Below are 24,447 nucleotides of genomic sequence, written 5' to 3'. Positions count from 1 at the left end.
AACCACTTCTTATTGGGATACAGGGTGTGTCACGACCCCAGAGCTATAATACACTATTTACACTGCGTACACAATAAATCAATCAGACCAAATGAAACAGTAAACAATATTCACTCAGAACACATTGATGATTTTCTTTTCTTTCCTTTTTTACATTCCAACTTCATTATCGTTTGACCATTAGCTCTAAAGCAGGTCCACAGAAAAACATCTCTCTTCAGTTGAAATAGTCCTGAAGTCCAGCTTTCCTTAAAGTTCCAATGCTGTAACATTTGCCCTTTTAAATAAACATCTGACTAACACACACATACACACACAAATCAATCCTCTCCCTCCACCCAAGCCTTGAGCCGTGCCAACCTCTTCCTGCCTTGGCCCTGTAGAGACATGTATCCATCTGATGGAGAGAGGTAGAACTACATGGTGCTTTTCTTTCACAACAAAAAAATAAATCAAGAAGTATTCAAGGAAAAACATGTACCGACTATTCTTGTTCCATTTGCTCAGGGCTGAGCACCATTTCCTCACAATTTAAAATAAAAGCAGATATTAAAAAATAATAATATTAAAAGGTAGACTCAGCGGTATGACGTAGATGCAGAAAGTAAACAGCATAGTGGGTCAATTTCCGCAAACAACTAAGAGCGTTGAAGTGTGAGGCTCAACTTCTCCGCTGTTTTGGTTCCCGGTAGCCAGGGAACAGCGTGAAGCGAACCCATGCACATGTGCAGATCACAGGAGGCTGCTGATGGGAGGACAGCTCATAATAATGTCTGTAATGGAGTAAACGCAATGGTATCAAACACATGGAAACAATGTGTTTGATGAGTTCAATGCCATTCCACTATTCCGTTCCACCATTACAATGAGCCCGTCTTCCTCAATTAAGGTGCCACCAACCTCTTGTTCCGCAGATACTGTTGTGAGAGCGAAGTCTTGCATCTCGCTCATCTCAATATCTGTGGAGCTGCTCGTGGCAACATCATTTCGCTGAGTCTAACTTCAAATCGAATTCAATATCAATACTTTTAAGATGCCCACTGCTCATTTCTTATTCATTCAGAAAACAAACATTTAAGTTAAAGGGGCAATCTGCAGTTGCTATATACATTTTTGGACATATAAATTAATGATATATACCCATTGATTCTTGAAGAATATCTTATAAATGCCTCATGAGCTTAGTTCAAGAGTCGTATCCCATCAGAACCCAAAATAAATGATTGTTTTACTTCAATGTTGGTAAACAACGTAAATGTAAACAAACACTGTATAGCCTCAAAACATGGTTAAAACTATAATTTTGATGATGGTTCTGTCTATGAATTTGAGTGGTAACATTTCTCCGCTTTAATATTGTTTCAACTCAGGATTGCCCCTTTAAATTATAATTGTTGCTATGTTACAGTATAAAACACTTTCTTGGGTTGTCTGTGCCATCTGTCTGACAGATAAGATCTCAATTGCATACTCCTCGCGTCCTCTCTCCTCGTCTCCTTCTGAAAACCCATTGGAGAAGGTCAGAGGGGCGGGACCTCTGGCTTTCGCATCCAATGGGTTTTGAGAAGGAGACGAGGAGAGAGGACGCGAGGAATATGCAAATAAGATCTTCCCACAGACACCACAGGTACATCCTCTCTGTATCCTCTCTATTCCTCTACACTGACGTGCAAGAACTGGATAGGTGAAAGCAGATTCCTGGTGGGCATCCATCACGTTGCTCTGACCTATCCTACGGCTCTGATCAGTGCAGATGAAGATCAAAGGGGATAAGATGAGGAGGCAAGGAAAGGAGATGAAACTTCTCTAGACTATTGAGATACAGCGGTCGGGAATGGGAGGAAGTGAAGCGTGAGGGTGCGTCTCACTCCTCATCAGCATTCTTCAGCATGAGTATGGCGTTGTATATCTTGAGGGCGGGGCCTAGTTTGATTGACAGGATCTTGACTATGTCTGCTTGGGTGAGAAGCAGGAAGGCCTCTCCGTCTATTTGCTGGAGCGACACACAGAGACACAGAATAAGCTCCAACACAGAACGTGTGTGTGAGTGTTTGAATGTCAATGGCAGAATTTAATTTCACTTGGTTGCATTGTCATAGGATACACCAACCAGGAGCAGCAAATGAGAGGAGTGCTCAAACCCCAACTGATTCACACAGTTGGGGTTTGAAGTGGTAGTTCTTACCTCTGTCCTGAAGGTGGCAGCGTGCTCTTTGCAGCCCGGGAGCCCTTTGACAAAACTGGCCACCTGACCAACAGGGAAACAAACATTAACACACACACATACACACATAAATAAAAACGCAATAGGATACACAAAGCTATTGTATTGGCTGTATGTGTAATGTATGTGTTTTGCACAATATGTGAGTTTGTATAGTATGCGTACAGCGTGCCTGTACATGTTTGTATTGCTTATGTCCTCATGTGTGCGTGTCTGACCTCGTCAGCGGTCCAGGTTGAAACTCTCTTAGCAGTGAGGCCCAGGACCTCAGGGAGCAGCTGGCAGTGTTTGTCCCAGCACAGAGCCACCCTGTGAGGGGGAGAGGAGGAGCCACCTGGGGAGAACACTGACTCATGGAGTGCCTGCTGGAGAGACAGGGGGTCTGGGGGAGAGGGAGGAGAATTGAGCTGTTCATATCTTCAATAGACATGCACAGACAATATATTAACCACACAGCATTATACCCATTCTCTATTTCTGGGAGGAGAACCTTTACCTTTCCCATCTCCACTCTCCTGCTTGACGAAGTGCAGCTTCAGATACTTTGGGACTGGAGCAGACCTGCTGAAATACAACATACAGTGCCTTCGGAAAGTATTCACACCCCTCAACTTTTTCCACATTTTGTTGTGTTACAGCCTGAATTTAAAATTGAGGTTTTTTTGGTCACTGGCCTACACACAATACCCCATAATGTCAAAGTGGAATTATGTTAAAATGTCTGAAATGTCTTGAGTCAATACGTTCAGGAGTAAAAATGTGCTTAACAAGTCACAAAAATAAGTTGGATGGACTCAATCTGTGTGCAATAATTGTGATTAACATGACTTTTGAATGACTACCTCATCTCTGTACCCCACACATACAATTATCTGTAAGGTCCCTCAGTCGAGCAGTGAATTTCACACACAGATTCAACCACAAATCCAGGGAGGTTTTCCAATGCCTCGCAAAGAAGAGCACCTACTGGTAGATGGGTAAAAAAAAAAAAAGCATACATTGAATATCCCTTTGAGCACGGTGAAGTTATTAATTACACTTTGGGTGGTGTATCAATAGATCCAGTAACTACAAAGATACAGGCATTCTTCCTAACACAGTTGCCGGAGAGGAAGGAAACCACTTAGGGATTTCACCATGAGGCCAATGGTGACTTTAAAACAGTTACAGAGTTTAATGGCTGTGATAGGAGAAGGATGGATCAACAACATTGTAGTTACTCCACAATACTAACCTTACTGACAGAGTGAAGGAAGGAAGCCTGTACATAATACAAAAATAATCCAAAACATGCATTCTGTTTGCAACATGGCACTAAAGTCGTACTGCAAAAAATGTGGCAAAGCAATTAACTTTATGTCCTGAATACAAAGTGTTATGTTTGGGGCAAATCCAATACAACACATTACTGAGTACCACTCTCCATATTTCAAGCATAGTGGTGGCTGCATCATGTTATGGGTATGCTTGTAATCGTTAAGGACTGGGGAATTTTTCAGGATAAAAAAGAAACGTAATGGAGCTAAGCACAGGCAAAAATCCTAGAGGAAAACCTGTCTCAGTCTGCTTTCCACCAGACACTGGGAGACAAATTCACCTTTCAGCAGGACAATAACCTAAAACACATGGCCAAATCTACACTGAAGTTGCTTACCAAGAAGATAGTGAATGTTCCTGAGTGTCCGAGTTACAGTTTTGACTTAAATCTACTTGAAAGTCTATGGCAAGACCTGAAAATGGTTGTCTAGCAATGATCAAGAACCATTTTGACAGAGCCTGAAAAATGTTGCTAAGAATAATGGCCAAATGTTGCAAAATCCAGGTGTGGAAATCTCTCAGAGACCCAGAAAGACTCAAAACTGTAATCGCTGCCAAAGGTGCTTCTACAAAATATTGACTCAGGGGTGTGAATACTTATGTAAATGCAACATTTCTGCATTCATTTTCAATAAATTAGCAAACATTTCTAAAATCATGTTTTCACTTTGTCGTTATGGGGTGTTGTGGGTAGATGGGTGAGAAAATCTAATCAATTTTGAATTCAGGCTGTAACACAACAAAATGTGGAATAAGTCAAGGGGTATGAATACTTTGTGAAGGCACTGTACTCTCTTAGTAAACCAACAAAAAACACTCTGCTCCAACATGCATTTCAGAGTTTGGTAGGAGAGAGGAGTGTGTGCCTTACCTCTTGGCCTTGGCTCCGTCGTGGCTGGGCTCGGTTGAGCCCCCTGGTGGCTCACTCTGACTGCTGCACCCGGATCGTTCGCCCTCGACAACCGTTGCCCCCCTAGTAACACTACCATAGAAACAACTGTTGCCATAGAAACAACTCCACAACTCCAGACTTGATTTGCAGTACGATAACAAAAGAAGGCACTGAAGCAGAGCTCTCCAAACCCCTTCTGTTACATGTTCCACACGTACCTGGTCTGAGGGGAGTGGTCTGCAGGCTCGGGCTGCTCTGGCGTGGTGGGGGTGTTTGTCTGGGTGTGTGAAGGAGGGTCTGGCCGTCGCCCACGGTGATGAGGCCCACTCAGGGTCATAGGTCGTTCTCCACTCAGACGGTCTGGTACCTGGCCCTCCCTGTTCAGGTTCATCTCAGAGTACGGACAGCTCACCCCTCTACACACACACACAAACACACTAGTTCAGAACAGGAACACACATCACCTTGCTCACAGATCACAAGTCATTGTATGACGTGTTTTGATAACAAAACTATTTTGACAGTTTGTGTGTGTGTGTGTGTGTGTGTGTGTCTGTTACTGACGTGTAGTGGGTTCCGTAACGGGGTCCTCGGATGTGGCCAACCCCATTGCATCCTGGGGTAGGACAGCCCTGCCCTGGGAGGACCAGCATATCAGTAGAGCCTGAAACACACCGCAGAGTTACTACTATTAGCTAGTACTACACACACACACACACACACACACACACACACACACACATATATACACAGAGACAGAAACATCAGAGAGAGTGACCTGACCACACACACAGACATACACTAAATAGTGTTTATGTCCCCATAAACCGACAGCTAGCTACAGCAGCTGTGTAGAACCAGCATCATTTTAACTACACATATTTTTTCTGCATGCCACTTCTTGCAAACCTTACACTTTGGGACTGGTTGGAAAATATTTGTGGGTTTTAGCAAAGTCATGACCATGTCGATTTTTTGGAAGTGTGTGTGTGTCTCACCATTGGGGGGGTGTTGTAGGGGATGACTAGTCTTCTGACACCAGCCCACAGGGTGCAGGTCTGGGCAGTCAGCGTCCACCCAGTAGTCATACTCCTCACTCCAGCCATCAAAATGGATCTGAGAAAGACAGACAGGGTTACACACACACTACTCCACAATAATCATACTGCACTCTCACACACAGCGTACCCTCAGTCGGTGGTCCTCCACCTCGGCGATGGTTGTTACACGGATGAGCATGGGGTTCCTCTTATCGACGGCTTCCAGCTTCATTCCAGCCTGGAACCCATGGCAGGGACGCTACAGGACACATTCAAGAGTTAACATCATGATTGATACAGATGGATTCATTTGCATATTTGTAGCTGATATAAATAAAGAACGTCAGACGACCCAGCACAGAGCCCAGGGGAACTCCATGTGAAAATCCCCCAGGCATCCCAATCAACACCAACAATGTAATTTGCATGTGTCACAGGTTTGAGTGTCAACTGTACGTGTGTTTGAGAATGTGTGTTTGTGTGTCTTACCAGTTTGAAGGCACGTGCAGGGACTGCCTGTGTCCCAGTCTCCTCCATGTACTTATCCCAGGAAAAACTCTTTGGGTGCTTATACTCTGAGAGGGGAAACCACAACACACCCTTATACAATGTTTTATGGTGTATCCAAATAAAGCGTTGAAATATGTTTTGTGTGTGTGTCTCACCAGCAGGGGTGGTGAGGGTTAGCTCAGCCTCCTCACAGTAGCCTACAGGGTGGATGTAGGGACTGCTGGCATCACACCAGTAGTCATAGGTGTCGTCCCAGTTGTCAAAGTGTATGAGGAGTCTGTTGTCAACAGCAGCCGCGATGGACGCTACGCAGATCAGATACGGGTTCTTCTTATCCACCGCCTCCAGCTTCATACCCGCACGGAACCCTGACGGAGTCACCGACTACACCCAGAAGTACCCCCATATTTCATGTACAAACTTACTTGAACAGACCTAAGGTCACCAACTAATTCACAACACAAACACACGGTTAATGGATCCACACAGGCTGTCAGGTAGGCTCACCGTGTTGAGGCTCTTGAAGAGGTGTTTGGGGGCCAGCTGACCTCTGCAGTTCTTCACATACATGTTCCAGTTGAACTCCCCATCCTTACAACCTAGACACAAAAGGTTGAAGGTTAAAGTTTTGTCCAGCAGCAATTGTGCAGTCGGTAGAATATGCAATGTGTGTCGGGTGTGTGTGTATGTGTGTCTGGGGTGTGTGTGGGTGTGTGTATGTGTGTGTGTGTGTGTATGTGTGTGTGAGGTGTGTGTGGGGTGTGTGTGTGTGTATGTGTGTCGGGTGTGTATGTGTGTCGGGTGTGTGTGTATGTGTGTCTGGGGTGTGTGTGGGTGTGTGTGTGTATGTGTGTATGTGTGTGTGAGGTGTGTGTGTGTGTGTATGTGTGTCGGGTGTGTATGTGTGTCGGGTGTGTGTGTATGTGTGTGTGAGGTGTGTGTGGGGTGTGTGTGTGTGTATGTGTGTCGGGTGTGTGTGGGTGTGTGTATGTGTGTGTGTGTGTGTGTGTGTATGTGTGTGTGAGGTGTGTGTATGTGTGTCGGGTGTGTGTGTGTATGTGTGTCTGGGGTGTGTGTATGTGTGTGTGTGTGTGTGTGTATATATGTGTGAGGTGTGTGTGGGGTGTGTGTGTGTGTATGTGTGTCGGGTGTGTGTGTGTGTATGTGTGTGTGTGGACCTTTGGGCAGCAGCAGCTTGTGGCCCATCTTCTCACACCAGCCCGCGGGCTTCACATCCCAGGTGTCAGCATTTACCCAGAAGTCATAGCATTCTGGATAGCCGTCGAAATGAAGTCTTATCCTATAACCCTGGACCTGAGACAGAGAGAGAGAGAGGAAGGAACGCAAAGAAACGAGGGAAAGCAAAGGGTTAGTTGTTAGAAAACAGATTTCCCCCTATATTTTATTGGTCTGACCTGTTAAACAGACACATACCTCAGCAACACTGAGCACACAGAACAGAGAGGGGTGACAGGGGTCCAGTCCTTCTAACTTCATCCCCACTTTGAAGGCATTCCTGCTCTGAGGGAACGACTGGTGCTGCGGGACACACAGATAACACTCTTTGACACGTCTGTACAACTGTTTGAGTGTGTGTCAGCGAGAGAGCGCATGATAAAGTGTATGTGCCACACCTCCTTGAACAGTTTAAGGGGGCCAGCTATAGCCTTCTCCTCCTCCAGGTAGGAGGGCCAGCTCCAGGGTCGCTTCTTATTGGGTGGGGCTGTCACTGGGGGTGGGACAACGAAACAGTCACCAATCAGTGACATGAAAACCAGCAGGATTGCAGCACTCATGACCCCTGGTCTACCTGATTGGACAAACTTTCTAGCCCTTGTCATGATCAACAAATCCATCCTCTCATCTATCCATTCTCTCATCTATCTATCCCTCCCATCTATCCATCCTTTCATCTGTCGATCTCTCCATTTATCCATCCTCTCATCTATCCATCCTCTCATCTATCATCCGCTCATCTATCCATCCCTCCATCCTCTCATCTATCCATCCTCTCATCTATCCATCCTCTTATCTATCCATCCTCTTATCTATCCATCTATCCATCCTCTCATCTTATCCATCCTCTCATCCATCCATCCTCTCATCTATCCATTCTCTCCCTCCCCTCATGTAATAATAGTACATACCTAGCTTGGCCAGCTTAGCAGCTCTCCTCCCTTTGACAACCTTGACCTTGTCCTGTAGAGAGCGAGACAGTGACACATCAGCAGGAGAGCTGCCACACACACACAACATTACTCTGCTTTCCAGGACCAGCGTTGGTGACATATTCTATCATCACCTCTTCCTCCTCCTGGTTGTCTTCCTCTTCATCACCAGAGTCCATGTAGATCTTCCTCTTTTTCCTCACTCTTTTCCCCAGTCCCCCCTCCACCCCCTCTCTCTCCCTCTGCTCCCCGGGAGATGACCTAAACACACACAGAACAGAGGTCATTCTGTGAACTATGCTCATGTGATGACTGTTTCGGGTCTTAACTGTTACTACTATCAATATGCTTTCTAAAATACAGTACAGTAAGAATAGCTAACATCTTAGAGTGGGAGTCTTTACCTGCCACTGGAGGTCTGGACACAGATGGAGCTGCAGTATTTGCCCTGGAGGAAACTCTCCAGTGGTCCGGAACCCCCACACGACCTACAGCTAGCCATCGCAACCCTGGGGACCACCTCTGCACTGGAGCCCACCTCCGCACTGGGACCTACCTCGACGCTGGGGCCCACCTCCACACTGGGCTCCTCCACAGTGGGACCCTCCTCTAGAGACAGAAGCACAGGGCCTTGAGCTGGGGGAAAGAGAAGAGTAATATTGAAGCTTTGTAGAATTCAACGTTGAATGTGGGAAATGTAATGGATTCTATGGCCCCATCTGCAGAGCACCCAGTATGTAGTATGCTAATATACACAGTGCTGACATAGACTCATAGCTCTGATATAAATACTACACACCTGTATTATAAACAGTCATAACTATGTTATAACCCCTATGTAACCGTATGTTTACATTACCCTTAGGTGCAGGTGGCTGGACTTCCTTGGCTGCAGAGGAGGCTGCGCTGCTCTCTGATTGGGCCTCTGGTGGAGGGGTGGGCCTTTGCGACTGGGCGGGGTTCTGGGGGGCTAGCCCTGCCTCTTTGACCTCTGGCTCTGTCACGATCTCCAAAGTTCCAAACTCTGTCATACGGAACTGAGAGACACCAGTTAGTCACACACCTGTCTGTAGTATCCACACACACTCACTCACTCACTCACACACACACACCGTACCTTGATGTCGCTGCCGGGCAGTGTGGCGATGCCGTCCTGCCAGTCCAGAGCGCCCATCATGTCAAACTCCGCCCCCTGGGAGGGGCCATCGCTGGGCGGGGTGTCAGTCATCTCTCCCTGCTCTCCTCCTCCTGCACTGACATCAATCAATTAAATCAGTCAGCCAGTCAATGGGCGTGTTCGAGCGGTCACCGCCTTTCAAAATGTGTTGCATTATGGGGATAAAAATTGTCTGACTTGTGCCTACATGTCGACTGCACGAACTTGACAAAAACCATGTGATCAAAGGTCATGCAGTTTTTGATTAAGTTGCATTCAAGTCGCTGCTGTTGCTTCTCACCAACTGCACCATGTGGCCATCGTCTGGCTAGTGGGAGGAACTATAGGCACTATCTGTCAACCAATCATTAGGATGTTTTTAGTTGACCCACGTGAACGTGACCAAAGACGTGACTGAAACAGAAACCAACTTTGCTGCGATTCTAAAGCTATAGGGGATACTATGATATTTGAGACCTCTCTCTAACCAATTAATTGCACACGTTATGTTTTCAGTTTGTGAGTGTGTGATGAGGGTATAGAAAAGTTTATTTCGACATTTATAAAGAAAAACTTGTATATACAATAGCAGGTATGTTGACACTGCCATGTTGATCTGAGCCTTTCTTTTGGAAAACCATTACTAGGGCCGGGACGATACTCGTTAGTATCATGGCAAGGAAACAAAGCACAAAGCAGTTTTAACTTCTTTAGGAAAGCAGCCCTATAGTTGGAAACAAACGTCATTGTCATCCAGAGTCACATTTATTTATTTTCCAAGCTAGAACACAATATTTTACATACAGCAGGTTTTTAAAGAACCAAAGAATTTAGTCTGCTTCGTGTTTGAATTTTTGCATGGAAATAATATTGTGATACTGGTATTGCGATACACAGCCTAACCATTACAGTGTCTGACATTCTGTTGTCGCAGATGCACCTCCCCTGACTTTACTCGTTAACAGAATGTTTAGTTAGACTTACTACTCAAACACACCCAATCAATCAATAACCATACAGGTGTCACATCCAAATTACCTGGTACCCCGTGTATATAGCCAAGTTATCGTTAATCATTGTGTATTTTTTCCTTGTGTTATTATGTTTTCTATTTTTCTCTCTGCATTGTTGGAAAGGGCCCGTAAGTAAGCATTTCACTGTTAGTTTACACCTGTTGTTTAGGATGCATGTGACAAATAACATTTTATTTGAATTAAGACAGCATGCCCGCTTCAGCAGTGGAAGGGGAAAAACTGCCACATGGCTATTTACATATCTGCCTGTCTTTCATGTTAAGACAAGATGTGTGGGGTGTTTGTTCATGCAAGGATCTGGGATAGACTAGGCATTTACATTTTAGTAATTTAGCAGACGCTCTTATCCAGAGCGACTTACAGTTAGTGAGAGCATACATTTTCATACTGGCCCCCCGTGGGAAACGAACCCACAACCCTGGTGTTGCAAGCGCCATGCTCTACCAACTGAGCTACAGGGGACTACTAGGCCTGTCTGTATGTTCTCAGAGTAAAACTGAGATTGAGAAAAATCTGTCAAATGGATACAATTGTCTATCTGCGTGTTTTAGTTAGATATAAGATATATACGTCTGTATCTATGTAATGTTTTTGCACCATGTACTTTCGGGACCACAATGGAAATAAGTCACTGACTTTATTTTGCTATCCCTGTTACGTTTTGAAAATGAATGTAGTGTGTGTATCAATCAAATTACATTATCCGAAAAGGTGTACTCGAAGAATCTTCGAATATCCCTGACACAAAAAGTACAGGTACCTGCGAGAAGTAAACCAACGCGTGCAAGTCAGGTACTAAAGAACCGCATCCCATCGCCGCTAGAGGGCGACTGTAGGTTGACTGTTGTGGAATACACCATGCACTTATATGAAGCAAAACAGTAAATATTTTACTTTTGAAAACTAAATATCAAATAATAAATGCACAAGCACTCCTGCATGGATTAGCCTAGAACACAAGTATTGACAAACACCGTGAGAGACGTGTCAAATACAAGTTAAAAGAACAAGTTCAGCTTTTCCTTGTTTTAACAGTATCTTATTAAATCGGTTGTTTGCATTGACGCGGACAACAGAGATGGTAGAATAATCAATTGTTTTAAAGAAAACAATGTGTTCTGCACAGAAAGGTCGAATTTACGTGTGTTTTAATCAAACTAAGATCACGATATAACGTTTTCGCCTCGACGCTGGTTCAACACTATATTTTGGTCAAATAAATGATTTGTTTGACTGAAATAAACGAATGGGAAGTAAACAATAAAGTGTGCTGTTCGACATCTGTCAGTTTACGTTCCCAAGTTTAAACCTCGAATTTATTCGACCATAAATAAAGTGTTCGTGCGCCCATGATTAGCATTCGTCTTATACAAAATGGCGGAGCATAGGAAGAGGCCACCAACACGTTAAAACTATGTAAATGACTCAAGTTATTTATTAAAACACATAATGCAGAGACTTGTCTGTCAAAGAAAACCAAATATATACCCTGCAATTTCATATGTTAGTGTTTTCCCTCATCATGGCCATTTTCTTTACTTTCCCCTTGTCTCGGAATGTCAGCCAGCTAGCTGCCAGCTAGCTTGCTAACTGCTTCTGGCTAGCAAAGCGTCACTACGGTTCAATTCAAACGGGTAGCTAGACGGCTAGGAACTGGGACTAGCATTGTGGCTTGGTGTAGCGAAGTAAGGACAACCAGTAATAAATAAGTTTCCAGGTTTTGAACGTTAGAAAATGCTTAGGAACGGACTTCTACAATAGTTGGAATAAATAAATAAATAACCGCCCATACACTGCGTTATTTGTTCAAGGCTAAACTATAGAATTGCTTTCTTTTAATTTCTTCAATAGAAACTTGACTCTCCGATTTATCTTTACGGTTTTAAATCACAGTACAAATAATAAGAACCCGTGCAAACTATAAAACGAACGATGCTTTACCGATTACTGTTGTTATTTGCAACATGTAATGTATAACGGCGATTATATTGTTTGAAAATTATGGAACTCACCTCGTTTCTGTTTTAACTCTTATTTTGAGCTGGATAGTGGATGCAACACGCATGCGCTCAATGAACGCTGCCTGACAACTTTGGATCTCGGTAAACTTGAGCACACAACTATTGATGGTCGATAGGTACAGCAAGACGGACGCTTAGAGTGGACATATAGTTTATTAAATATTGTATTCATGCCTTGGGACTAGTCTTTCTCCCTCGTGTATTTTCAGAATCTCAGAGAGCATCAAATCGGAGCGCAGGGGCGTGCAGCGTCTGTTTGGCGTGGCGCGCGATTTCCATTGTGGTCATGTCACTGTATGCCGTCAATAACTGTTTACGTCACCACCAGTCAATATTGGCCCCATATGTTAAAAGAAAGTTGACAGTAGACTAATCATAAACCCAACTTCTAGCTGTTTTATGAACGTGGCCACACTTCCTACCAGTAATTCAGCTAAAAAGTAAGAGCGGTCAAGCCTAGACGCCAAATAGACCTACAGTAGTTAGACCGTAGTATTGATTCCAACAAGGCCTATAGGCTATCAGCTCTTATCGGATTTAAATTGTAAAACATGATGCCTTTTCATGTTTGTTATCCATGCCCAATCAGACCAGACGTCCGGAATAGAAGCTCTCTGACTTTGCTATTTTAAGGGTTAATTAATAAGACATTCCTACTGTTCTTATTACAAGTGAAATGTTGGACTGGAGAGCCTACTGTAGTCTATTTGGCATTATGAAATGCAGGCCTTCAATGGGAGTGTGTCGCCTATAAATAAGCCTGCTGTTTCCTGTCGCTACCGCTAGATGACAGTATAATGCTGTTTTCTGACGGATTACAGTGTAACATCTCAGTTTCCCAGTCACAAACATTTTTCTCAACATCAGAAGAACGACAGATGCTAACCATGAGATGGCCTTCAGGGATAAAGTGGCCGACACGAGGGTAAGAGGACTGTTTACTCGGATTTGACACAGAAAAATCTGATTACGTGCCATCCGGGCAGCCGTGGGTCAGATATGGACGCTGTTATAATAAAATACGAAATCATCAGTTGTCGTTGTTGGCGACTATAAAGCAAAAGATATCAGCCTATCATTCCTATTCAGCGACTGATATTTCATTTATCGTGAATGGCAAATGCAACAGATGATGATCACTCAGTCTGTGCAAATGAAGGTCTTCTGTCCTTTGCTGCTCCCCCGCAGTGCGCATCCCCTGCAGAGCCTGTTGGAGTTCTGCCATGGGAGCTTTTACACCTGCTAAATGATCCACGGTTCAGTTGACAGTGCTGTCACGGCTTTACTACTGTGTCTGGGCGGCTGATTTGAGTATAGCCTAGGTCTATGATATGTGATATATTACTCTCTCTTTCTCTCGATCTCTCTCCCTCAGACCGTGCTTGTGCACCTGCTGCTGTGCATCGTCATATTCTACTCTCTCTACTACATGATTGGGAGTGTGTGTTTCGGCGCGTTCAGGTGCAACACTTTTCTTTTCCTCTCTCTGCGTGCACGTGTGGTTATTGGGTAAGTGACCTTGCTGGAACGGTGAGCCGTCCTCACGCGGCTTCTATAAACCTGGTGCCAGGTGACAGAAGAGAGGGGGAGAGATTCGTGGAATCCACAGCATCTATTGGTCTGTTTTCATTGATTGGAATGACAGTCAGTTTCAACCACCCTGGTTCTGTCCTAGCTCCTCCTTTTTAATATCCTATGTGTTTGTTTGTTTTATCTGCTGTTCTTCTGTTTGCATTCAGGTTGGATCACTTCGATGGACTTATTCCCTTTGACTTTAAGACTGAACCAACCAATTTGGAGTCCAACTCCAAATACCTGGGTGAGCGAAGATGTGTATGGTAGTGTTTGTGTGTCAGCAGGTAGCCTAGCAGTTAAGAGCATTATGCCAGTAACCAAAAGGTCACTGGTTCGAATCCCTGAGCTGACTAGGTGAAAAATTGGTCGATTTGAGCAAGGCACTTAACCCTAATTGCTCATGTAAGTCGCTCTGGATAAAAGCGTCTGCTAAATGCCTAAAAGGTTTTTTTTAAAGGTGTCTGCGCGTGCGCATGTCCTCTACAAATGGTTAATGACTTATACTGTTGTTCCAGTGAACCTGCTGTCCATGGAGTTGACCTATTTCTGCAGTGGTCTGCTGTTTGCTGCCGTGGTGAGGAGATGGGTCTGGGACTACGCTCTCACCGTCACACTACTGCACGTACTGCTCACCAGCCTGGGTGAGGCACACACACACACACAGAGAAATACATACACATGCCTGAACTCACTCACTCACACACACACACACCCTGGCTTAACTCAGAATAATCTCTCGCTGGCAGAGGTGAGTGCTCAGGGCCAGCTTTGATGACATCAGCACAGGACGGGAAGTGGGGTTAGAGTTGAGAAGCAGTTGGGGCCAAAACAAGGCACATATATTGACCCTATCCCTTGGTCTTCTTTAATTCCCCTTCGTCATGTGTAAGGACTGGATTGGATAGGTCTAGCTCTAAAGCAATACGATGTACACTTCACTTACCTTAGTTCTGTGTGGTATATTACCTGTTTGTAATGTGTGTTTGTAATGTGTGTTTGTACTGTGTGTTTGTAATGTGTGTGTTTCAGTGATGCTGGAGTTTCCCTTGGTATGGCAGTGGTGGCTGGCCCTTGGTAAGATCTACCTCTCCCTCACTTCACCTCACCCACAGAAACCTTCTGAGTTATAGACTAGTAATTGATTATGTCTCTTCTTTATTAATGGTTTTGTGTGTGTGTGTGTGTGTGTGTGGTTGTGTGTTTTGTTTGAAGGCAGCGGGTTGTTTCTGATGATCTGCAACGGTCAGCTGATAGCTTACTTCACCTGCCAGAGTGACCAGAGTTACCCAACCTTCAATAGCTACTGAGTACACACACACACACACACACACACACACAGAGACCAGAGTTCTTTGCGGTGAGTCAGGTGGAAATGGAGGGAAACCAAATGTTCCTGTTGCCTTGGTTACCTGTTTGATTGTTGCACTTCGTTTCTGTTGTTTCTGTATTATATTTCTATGGACCGGTTTCCCAGACACCAATTAAGCCAAGTGATTCTCCACTGAGCAAGCTTTTGAGTCCAGGAAACCGCTCTTATATGTAATATCTGTGTTCTGTATGAATGTTAATCATGTCATTTATTATCTTAGACCTATTAAACCAGCTGTAACCTCACATACCTGGACTGGCTCCATACACACACACACACACACACACACACACACACACACACACACCTGTTTTACCATCCTTGTGGGGACCAAACAATTGATTCCCATTCAAAATTATATTTTCCCTAACCATAAATCTAACCCTTACCTTAACCCTAACCCTTAAACCTAACCCTAATTCTAACCCTAACCCTAAAATAGCCTTTTTCGTGGTGGGGACAGGCGAAATGTCCCAAACTTTTCTGAATTTTCCTTGTTTTAATATCCTTGTGAGGACTTCTGGTCACACACACACACACCCTAACCCCAACCCTTACCCTAGCCCTAATCTTATGTTGTTTTTAAAATATATATTTGTTGTATTCTATTGTTTTATGGACAGTGATAGTACCACTGATAGTTGGAGTGTAGAGGGGAGGCAGATACAGAAGAAGACAGGGAGGAAGGGCTGAGACGGGATTCGTACCCATGTCGCCAGGGGTGTATGTGTTCCATAGTCTGAGGGGTTACCACTAGGCCAGACTTTGACATCTTATAGTCAACCCTAACCCTAACCTTGGTTTATCCTACTTTTCTCTTTGGACCCGTAAGGTGCTGAAGATTGGCTCCGCCTTGTTCTCCCTTTGACCCAAGGTGCAGGAGGCCGACTCCAGGTAGCTCCAGCTCAATGTAACCACTGGTTCTAAGTAACCCTGCCTGAGCCTCAGTTCTCTGTGAGACATAAACAATCTGATACATGATAGGAAAATGCACTTTAATTTATTGAAAACACAAATAATAGCAGAATGAAATCAGGGCTCCGTGACACCAACCTCAGCCGAAGGCATATAGGAGAACCCTGGGAAGGCTCCATTGGCCGACATGTCACTCAAACCCAGGGAGGCGGGGACTGGAAGAAGCGTGAACTCAGCGTCAAAATACCGTACATCACACGGACCAGACTGAAAGAGAGAGGGAGGGAACGAGTGATCAGACACACATTCAGGTAGACACAGATCCTGCCCAAAGTCAAACTGACCCATAGCCCCCATAAAACACACTCACAAACTCTCTCTCACACACACACATACATACATACACACACACATACACTCACCAGGTTGGGAATGAATGGGGGAGGGACTTTTCTGGCTAGCAGGTCATCCCAGTTGATGGACAGGAAGAAGGAGTGGCCCTGCAGTTCGGCCTACAAACAAAGTGAGACAACACAGCATTAATATAATTTATAAGTCGCTCTGGATAAGAGCGTCTGCTAAATGACTTAAATGTAAATGTATGGGTGCATGTGTGTGTGGTCTTGCATGTACAGTGCATTCGGAAAGTATTCAGACCCCTTCTCTTTTTCCACATTTTGTTACGCTACAGCCTTATTCTAAAATGGATTAAATATATTTTTTTCGTCATCAATCTACACACAATACCCCATAATGACAAAGCGAAAAACAGGTTTTTAGAAATGTTTGCAAATGTATTAAAGATACAAACTTATTTACATAAGTATTCAGACCCTTTGCTATGAGACTCGAAATTGAGCTCAGGTGCATCCTGTTTCCATTGCTCATCCTTGAGATGTTTCTACAACTTGATTGAAATCCACCTGTGGTAAATTCAATTGATTGGACATGATTTGGAAAGGCACACACCTGTCTATAAAAGGTCCCACAGTTGACAGTGCATGTCAGAGCAAAAACCAAGCCATGAGGTTTTGTCAATAGAGCTCAGAGACAGGATTGTGTCAAGGCACAGATCTGGGGAAGGGTACCAAAAATGTTCTGCAGCATTGAAGGTCCCCAACAACACAGTGGCCTCCATCATTCTTAAATGGAAGACGTTTGGAACCACCAAGACTCTTCCAAGAGCTCTTCCCAGCCAAACAGAGCAATCGGGGGAGAAGGGCCTTGGTCAGGGAGGTGACCAAGAACCTGATGGTCACTCTGACAGCGCTCCAGAGTTCCTCTGTGGAAATGGGAGAACCTTCCAGAAGGACAACCATCTCTGCGGCACTCCACCAATCAGGCCTTTATGGTAGAGTGAACAGACAGAAGCCACTCCTCAGTAAAAGGCACACGACAGCCCACTTGGAGTTTGCCAAAAGGCACCTAAAGGACTCTCAGACCATGAGAAACAAGATTCTCTGGTCTGATGAAACCAAGATTGAACTCTTTGGCCTGAATGCCAAGCGTCACGTCTGGAAGAAACCTGGCACCATCCCTACGGTGAAGCATGGTGATGGCAGCATCATGCTGTGGGGGATGTTTTTCAGCGGCAGGGACTGGGAGACTAGTCAGGATCGAGGGAAAGATGAATGGAGCAAAGTACAGAGATATCCTTGATGAAAACCTGCTCCAGAGCACTCAGGACCTCAGACTGGGGCGAAGGTTCACCTTCCAACAGGACAACGACCCTAAGCACACTGCCAAGACAACGCAGGAGTGGCTTCGGGACAAGTCTCTGAATGTCCTTGAATGGCCCAGCCAGAGCCTGGACTTGAACCCAATCAAACATCTCTGGGAGACCTGAAAATAGCTGTGCAGCGACGCTCCCCATCCAACCAGACAGAGCTTGAGAGGATCTGCAAAGAAGAATGGGAGAAACTCCCCAAATACAGGTGTGCCAAGCTTGTAGCGTCATACCCTAGAAGACTTCAGGCTGTAATCGCTGCCAAAGGTGCTTCAACAAAGTACTGAAGAAAGGGTCTGAATACTTATGTAAATGTAATATTTCAATTTTTAATTTTTAATACATTTGCAAAAAAATCAAAAACCCTGTTTTTGCTTTGTCATTATGGGGTATTGTGTGTAGATTAATGAGGGGGAAAAAACAATTTAATCAATTTTAGAATAAGGCTGTAAAGTAACAAAATGTGGAAAAAGTCAAGGGGTCTGAAGACTTTCCAAATGTACTGTATGCGTCAACACTCTGTGCCAGGTGGGGTAATGAGGGTGCTTACAAGGTCATGTTCCCCCCCAAGGCGTTTGGAAAAGTCCTTCACCAGCAGGCCCTGCAGCAGAGACCAGGCAGACTGGGACACACTGTAGAACGGGGGCTGTGGAAGAGAGAGAGAGAGAGAGAGAGAGAGAGAGAGCGGAGGAAGGGGAGAAAGGAGAGAGGGAGAGAGGAGAGAGGGAGCCAGATAAGTGTGCAGTGATGGAATATGCTAGTTGCAAAGTAGCTGAAACATACAGAGAAACACCCTCACCAGTCTCATAAAGCACACTCCCCAGCACCCACCAGTCCACGGCTCCACTGTAGGCGTGGCCTAACAGCACCTCTGGCGCCAGATACTCTGGTGTTCCACAGAACGTTTGCATAGCTCCACCCACAGACACGCCCGCTTTACACAGCCCGAAATCCGTCAGAACCACATGACCTCCACTGTCCAATAGGATGTTCTCTGGCTTCAGGTCTCTAAGGGGGTACCGAGAGTTAAATCACTGTGAGGAAAACGCTCTCTCTCTCAGTGTGTGTGTGTGTGTGTGTGTGTGTGCGCGCACCTGTAGACTATGTTGAGGGAGTGGAGGTAGCCCAGGGCTGAGGCCATCTCCGCAGAGTAGAATGTTTCTCTGGGCTCCGGGAAGGCACCCTCCCTCTGGAGATGGTAGAACAAGTCTCCTCCATTGATGTAGTCCAGTACGAAGTAGAGAGTGTTAGAGGTCTGGAAGGAGAAGTGGAGCCCCACCAGGAACGGATGCTGCAGTCCCTTCAGCAGCACACTCCTCTCTACCATCACGTCTCTGCTGGAAGGAGAGAGAGAGACAGAGGGATAGAAAGAATGGAATGGAAATAGAACAGAATGATAGATACCTCTTTCTTCCTCAGTATGACCTGTTTCTGTAGAACCTTGACAGCGTAGAAACTTCCACTCTGTCTGTGTCTCGCTAACACCACCTGCAACAAGATAAATACATCACCAACACAACAAACACACACTGGCCTACTCATACACACACACACTTGCTCCCACCTTCCCAAAGCTTCCTTTGCCGATGACCTTCAGGTAGTGGAAATCAGAAGGCTTCACCCTGGTAAACATGACAACAGAGAAGCATGAGTGACAGGTCTGATGATTTCCACTGGTTAAGGGCAACTCGAGGAAAAACTCCTGGCCATAAGTATGGGTACTCACTGAGTCTCATTCTCCAGCAAACTTGGCAGACACTGATAGAGAGAAAAGGGAGGGGGAGGGGGGGGGGCAGGGTTAGATTTGGGTCAGACAGAGATTATATACTGTAGATGGGTCCTAGGTCACCTGGCTGTATGCCTATAAATACTCACCGATGTTCCCCCCTCGCTCTCCTCTCTTTCTCTCTCCTCCCTGTCTTCTCTCTCCTCCCTGTCTTCTCTCTCCTCCCTGTCTTCTCTCTCCTCCCTGTCTTCTCTCTCCTCCCTGTCTTCTCTCTCCTCCCTGTCTTCTCTCTCCTCCCTGTCTTCTCTCGCCTCCCTGTCTTCTCTCTCCTCCCTGTCTTCTCTCTCCTCTTCTCTCTCCTCTTCTCTCTCCTCTTCTCTCTCCTCTCTCAGGCTCTCCTGCAGCAGGATGGTCTGGGTGTCCAGGCTTTACAGAGACAACATGGACAGTGTTAGGCCTATGTGTGTCTCTGTGTTAATTAGAACATAATACATTATGTTATATCATCAACATGGAGTACAATCATTACTACAATATGAAGGAAGTTGTGACTTACTGCTGAAAGATTTGGTGGTCGGACACCAGTTTGTGAATGAAGTTGCTGAAGCCCCCTTTCTTCCCTTCAAGCAGAGCTGAAACACAGGAGAGGGTTCTTACATAAGACTATGTCAGTATCAATATCAGTAGGTTCTCAAAGTGTCAATATAACTAACCTCACTATAAAGGACAATCTAATGAAAAACATGATGTAAGACATCAAGGGCGTCATACATGCAAGTCAATGACATTAACAATGTGTTATACACTATACACTACCAGTCAAAGGTTTGGACACACCTACTCATTCAAGGGTTTTTCTTTATTTTTACTATTTTTTATATTGTAGAATAATAATAAAGACATCAAAACTATGAAATAACACATATGGAATCTATATATATATTTGAGATTTGAGATTCTTCAAATAGCCACCCTTTGCCTTGAAGAAAGCTTTGCACACTCTTGGCATTCTCTCTACCAGCTTCATGAGGTAGTCACCTGGAATGCTTTTTAATTAACAGGTGTGCCTTCTTTAAAGTTAATTTGTGGAATTAATTTCCTTCTTGATGGGTTTGAGACAATCAGTTGTGTTGTGACAAGGAAGGGGGGGGTATACAGAAGATAGCCCTATTTGGTAAAATACCAAGTCCATATTATGGCAAGAACAACAGTCCATCATTACTTTAAGACATGAAGGTCAATCAGTCCGGAACATTTCAAGAACTTTGAAAATTTCTTCAAGTGCAGTCGCAAAAACCATCAAGCGTTATGATGAAACTGGTTCTCATGAGGACCGCCACAGGAATGGAAGACCCAGAGTTACCTTTGCTGCAGAGGATAAGTTCATTAGAGTTACCAGCCTCAGAAATTGCAGCCCAAATAAATGCTTCACAGAGTTCAAGTAACAGACACATCTCAACATCAATTGTTCAGAGGGGACTGTGTGAATCAGGCCTTCATGGTCGAATTGCTGCAAAGAAACCACTACTAAAGGACACCAATAATAAGAAGAGACCTGCTTGGGCCAAGAAACACGAGCAATGGACATTAGACCGGTGGAAATTTGTCTTTTGGTCTGGAGTCCAAATTTGAGATTTTTGGTTCAAACCGCCATGTCTTTGTGAGACGTGGTGTGGGTGAACGGATGTTCTCCGCATGTGTAGTTCCCACCGTAAAGCGTGGAGGAGGAGGTGTTATGGTGTGGGGGTACTTTGCTGGTGACACTGTCTGTGATTTATTTAGAATTTAACGCATACTTAACCAGCATGGCTACCACAGCATTCTGCAGCGATACGCCATCCATCTGGTTTGGGATTAGTGGGACTATCATTTGTTTTTCAACAGGACAATGACCCAACACACCTCCAGGCTGTGTAAGGGCTATTTTACCAAGAAGGAGAGTGATGGAGTGCTGCATCAGATGACCTGGCCTCCACAATCCCCTGACCTCAACCCAATTGAGATGGTTTGGGATGAGTCGGATGGCAGAGTGAAGGAAAAGCAGCCAACAAGTGCTCAGCATATGTGGGAACTCCTTCAAGACTGTTGGAAAAGCATTCCAGGTGAAGCTGGTTGAGAGAATGCCAAGAGTGTGCAAAGCTGTCATCTAGGCAAAGGGTGGCTATTTGAAGAATCTCAAATATAAAATATATTATGATTTGTTTAACACTTTTTTGGTTCCTACATGATTCCATATGTGTTATTTCATAGTTCTGATGTCTTCACTATTATTCTACAATGTAAAAAATAGTAAAAATAAAGAAAAACCCTTGAATGAGTAGGTGTGTCCAAACCTTTGACTGGTACTGTATATACAAAAGTATGTGGACACCCCTTCAAATTAGTGGATTCGGCTATTTCAGCCACACCCGTTGCTGACAGGCGTATAAAATCGAGCACACAGTCATGCAATCTCCATAGACAAACATTGGCAGTAGAATGGCCTTACTGAAGAGCTCAGTGACTTTCAACGTGGCACCGTCATAGGATGCCACCTTTCCAACAAGTCAGTTCATCAAATTTCTGCCCTGCTAGAGCTGCCCTGGTCAACTGTAAGTGCTGTTATTGTGAAGTGGAAACATCTAGGAGCAACAATGGCTCAGCCACGAAGTGGTAGGCCACACAAGCTCACAGAACGGGACCACCGAGTGCTGAAGTGCGTTGCGCGTAAAAATCATCTGTCCTTGGTTGCAACACTCACTACAGAGTTCCAAACTGCCTCTGGAAGCAACGTCAGCACAATAACTGTTAGTCGGGAGCTTCATGAAATGGGTTTCCATGGCCGAGCAGCCGCACACAAGCCTAAGATCACCATGCGCAATGTCAAGTGTTGGCTGGAGTGGTGTAAAACTCGCCACCATTTGACTCTGGAGCAGTGGAAACGCATTCTCTGGAGTGATGAATCACGCTTCACCATCTGGCAGTGCGACGGACTAATCTGGGTTTGGCAGATGCCAGGGGAACGCTACCTTCCCAATGCATAGTGACAACTGTAAAGTTTGGTGGAGGAGGAATAATGGTCTGGGGCTGTTTTTCATGGTTCGGGCTAGGCCCCTTAGCTCTAGTGAAGGGAAATCTTAACGCTACAGCATACAATGACATTCTAGACAATTCTGTGCTTCCAACTTTGTGGCAACAGTTTGGGGAAAGCCCTATTCCTGTTTCAGCATGATAATGCCCCCGTGCACAAAGTGAGGTCCATACAGTAATGGTATGTCGAGATCGGTGTGGAAGAACTTGACTGGCCTGAACAGAGCCCTGACCTCAACCCCATCGAACACCTTTGGGATGAATTAGAACGCTGACTGCAAGCCAGGCCTAATCGCCCAACATCAGTGCCCGACCTCACTAATGCTCTTGTGGCTGAATGGAAGCAAGTCCCAGCAGCAATGTTCCAACATCTAGTGGAAAGCCTTCCCAGAAGAGTGGAGGCTGTTATAGCAGCAAAGGGGGGACCAACTCCATACTAATGCCGATGATTTTGGAATGAGATGTTCGAAAAGCAGGTGTCCACATACTTTGGTAATATAGTGTAACTGTTATTGACAATACGTTATAACTGTTATTGACAATGCGTTATAACCCAATAATAACGCATTATAGCAGTTGGCGAGAAAAGGTGTTAGGCCACCGAGCATTTAAACACTAGAATCTGAAAACACATAGTTGTAACTACATTAATAGAATCCCACAGAATGTCAAACTTACCAGTAAAAAATGACACAAGCCCTTTCATTTTGGCATAGGACATTCTGTGCCTTGGCTGCGTAACTCCCATCTGGATGAAATAATAAAGTCAGGTAAAAGGAGTGAACAAACTGCGAGAGAAGAAATAAAGGCTGGTAGGGGTCCGAGATGTTCTTCAACTCTGGTGGCTGCGGTCTGAACCGGTTGAGAGTTCAGCACCACTGACAGCACGTGCTCCGCAGGCAGGCTATTTACAACAACCCCACGCGCTCTCCCGTCAAAAGACCTCTCTGACGTAGGCCTAATTGAATCCAAGGCACCACCATAGGCTACATTATTGTGTGGGCATTGGGCTCAAGTCACTCATCTACGAAATCCTGAACGGGCTCCCGCGCGCCCCGGGTGTAGTATCGAATCAATGCTCTTATCAATGGAAACCCTTCTGAAATGTTCTAAGAGCTCTGTATGGACAGACACTGTGCTACTGCTTTGGGGAATGTGTGTGTGTGTTTGTGTGGTAGCTGCTTTGATTCCTCTAAAAGGCCCTATATCCTGATAAATGAACTCTGAATGCAGAACACACAGAGGGGAGATCAATACTGACCGATAGTTTCCACTGACCATTCGGAAAGACAGTCGAAATAGAGCAAAAGAGACAAGGAGAGACAAATACACATAATTAGTCACAGCAGGGGCTGTATGGTAAGAGTCAGACCATGCTATTTTCCAAACTAATGCAGGAAGGTCAGAGGTCATCTGCTTTGGTCCAGATACAGGTAAACCCTGTTCAGAGTCACTACAGACTGTAGGCTGTATAGACCTGTCTGAGGAGGGAAAGGAAAGGAAAGGGGGATACAGGGAATGACTACTGTAGATTTACCACACCAACATTGACCTGATCTATGACCTCTGACATTTAACCTTCCTCTCATTGGACATTTAGAGAACACAGGCTTGCACGCACGCACGCGCACACACACACACACACTCTGACAGGTCTGTATTCTGTGTGTGCCAAAGAGTGTATCAATATTACAACTAATCATGT

General features: G+C 44.9%; 2 protein-coding genes, 1 long non-coding RNA gene and 1 pseudogene across 4 annotated transcripts; 1 reads left to right on the top strand and 3 right to left on the bottom strand.

Annotated features, from left to right (window-relative positions):
- Window positions 1-1,864: 1,864 nt before the first annotated feature.
- On the bottom strand, window positions 1,865-12,406 carry LOC311114852 (lethal(3)malignant brain tumor-like protein 4; the record flags this gene model as incomplete). Its single annotated transcript, XM_084157242.1, has 21 exons — window positions 1,865-1,993; window positions 2,186-2,248; window positions 2,443-2,606; window positions 2,721-2,785; window positions 4,413-4,523; window positions 4,652-4,849; window positions 4,998-5,097; window positions 5,432-5,549; window positions 5,622-5,732; window positions 5,963-6,048; window positions 6,139-6,367; window positions 6,491-6,582; window positions 7,162-7,297; window positions 7,418-7,522; window positions 7,618-7,712; window positions 8,131-8,182; window positions 8,286-8,412; window positions 8,556-8,787; window positions 9,011-9,188; window positions 9,269-9,404; window positions 12,354-12,406. The coding sequence occupies 21 exons, from the start codon at window positions 12,404-12,406 to the stop codon at window positions 1,865-1,867; spliced, it is 2,580 nt and encodes an 859-aa protein (XP_084013368.1).
- Window positions 12,407-13,233: 827 nt separating this feature from the next.
- Window positions 13,234-15,317, top strand: LOC311114311 (putative transmembrane protein 244). The gene is made up of 6 exons (XM_084157176.1): window positions 13,234-13,287; window positions 13,738-13,823; window positions 14,102-14,181; window positions 14,453-14,578; window positions 14,967-15,011; window positions 15,150-15,317. Exons 1-6 carry the CDS (start codon window positions 13,255-13,257, stop codon window positions 15,242-15,244), a joined length of 465 nt encoding a protein of 154 aa, XP_084013302.1. The 5' UTR covers window positions 13,234-13,254; the 3' UTR covers window positions 15,245-15,317.
- A 791-nt stretch (window positions 15,318-16,108) lies between these two features.
- On the bottom strand, window positions 16,109-19,580 carry LOC311107635 (serine/threonine-protein kinase Sgk1-like; annotated as a pseudogene). Its single transcript has 8 exons — window positions 19,512-19,580; window positions 19,352-19,435; window positions 19,042-19,284; window positions 18,731-18,955; window positions 18,498-18,579; window positions 16,644-16,733; window positions 16,360-16,488; window positions 16,109-16,258 (listed from the first exon to the last, which is right to left on the bottom strand). The product of its transcript is annotated as a serine/threonine-protein kinase Sgk1-like (transcript).
- A 456-nt stretch (window positions 19,581-20,036) lies between these two features.
- LOC311112839 lies at window positions 20,037-23,500 on the bottom strand. The gene is made up of 3 exons (XR_014610915.1): window positions 23,421-23,500; window positions 20,230-20,305; window positions 20,037-20,099 (listed from the first exon to the last, which is right to left on the bottom strand). It is a non-coding gene; the product is annotated as an uncharacterized lncRNA (long non-coding RNA).
- Window positions 23,501-24,447: the final 947 nt, after the last annotated feature.

The sequence above is a fragment of the Coregonus lavaretus genome (assembly GCF_964263955.1).
Source record: "Coregonus lavaretus genome assembly, chromosome: 3".
NCBI classification, from domain to species: domain Eukaryota; kingdom Metazoa; phylum Chordata; class Actinopteri; order Salmoniformes; family Salmonidae; genus Coregonus; species Coregonus lavaretus.
This window is presented reverse-complemented; position numbering and strand designations above follow the sequence as displayed.

What these genes read in the sequence shown, in the direction of transcription:
- LOC311114311 (XM_084157176.1), top strand. Translation starts at nt 13,255, where the DNA reads ATGGCCTTCAGGGATAAAGTGGCCGACACGAGG. An exon ending in GTGTGTTTCGGCGCGTTCAG is followed by an intron (nt 13,824 to 14,101) that starts GTGCAACACTTT and finishes GTTTGCATTCAG; the next exon opens with GTTGGATCACTTCGATGGAC. An exon ending in GTCCAACTCCAAATACCTGG is followed by an intron (nt 14,182 to 14,452) that starts GTGAGCGAAGAT and finishes CTGTTGTTCCAG; the next exon opens with TGAACCTGCTGTCCATGGAG.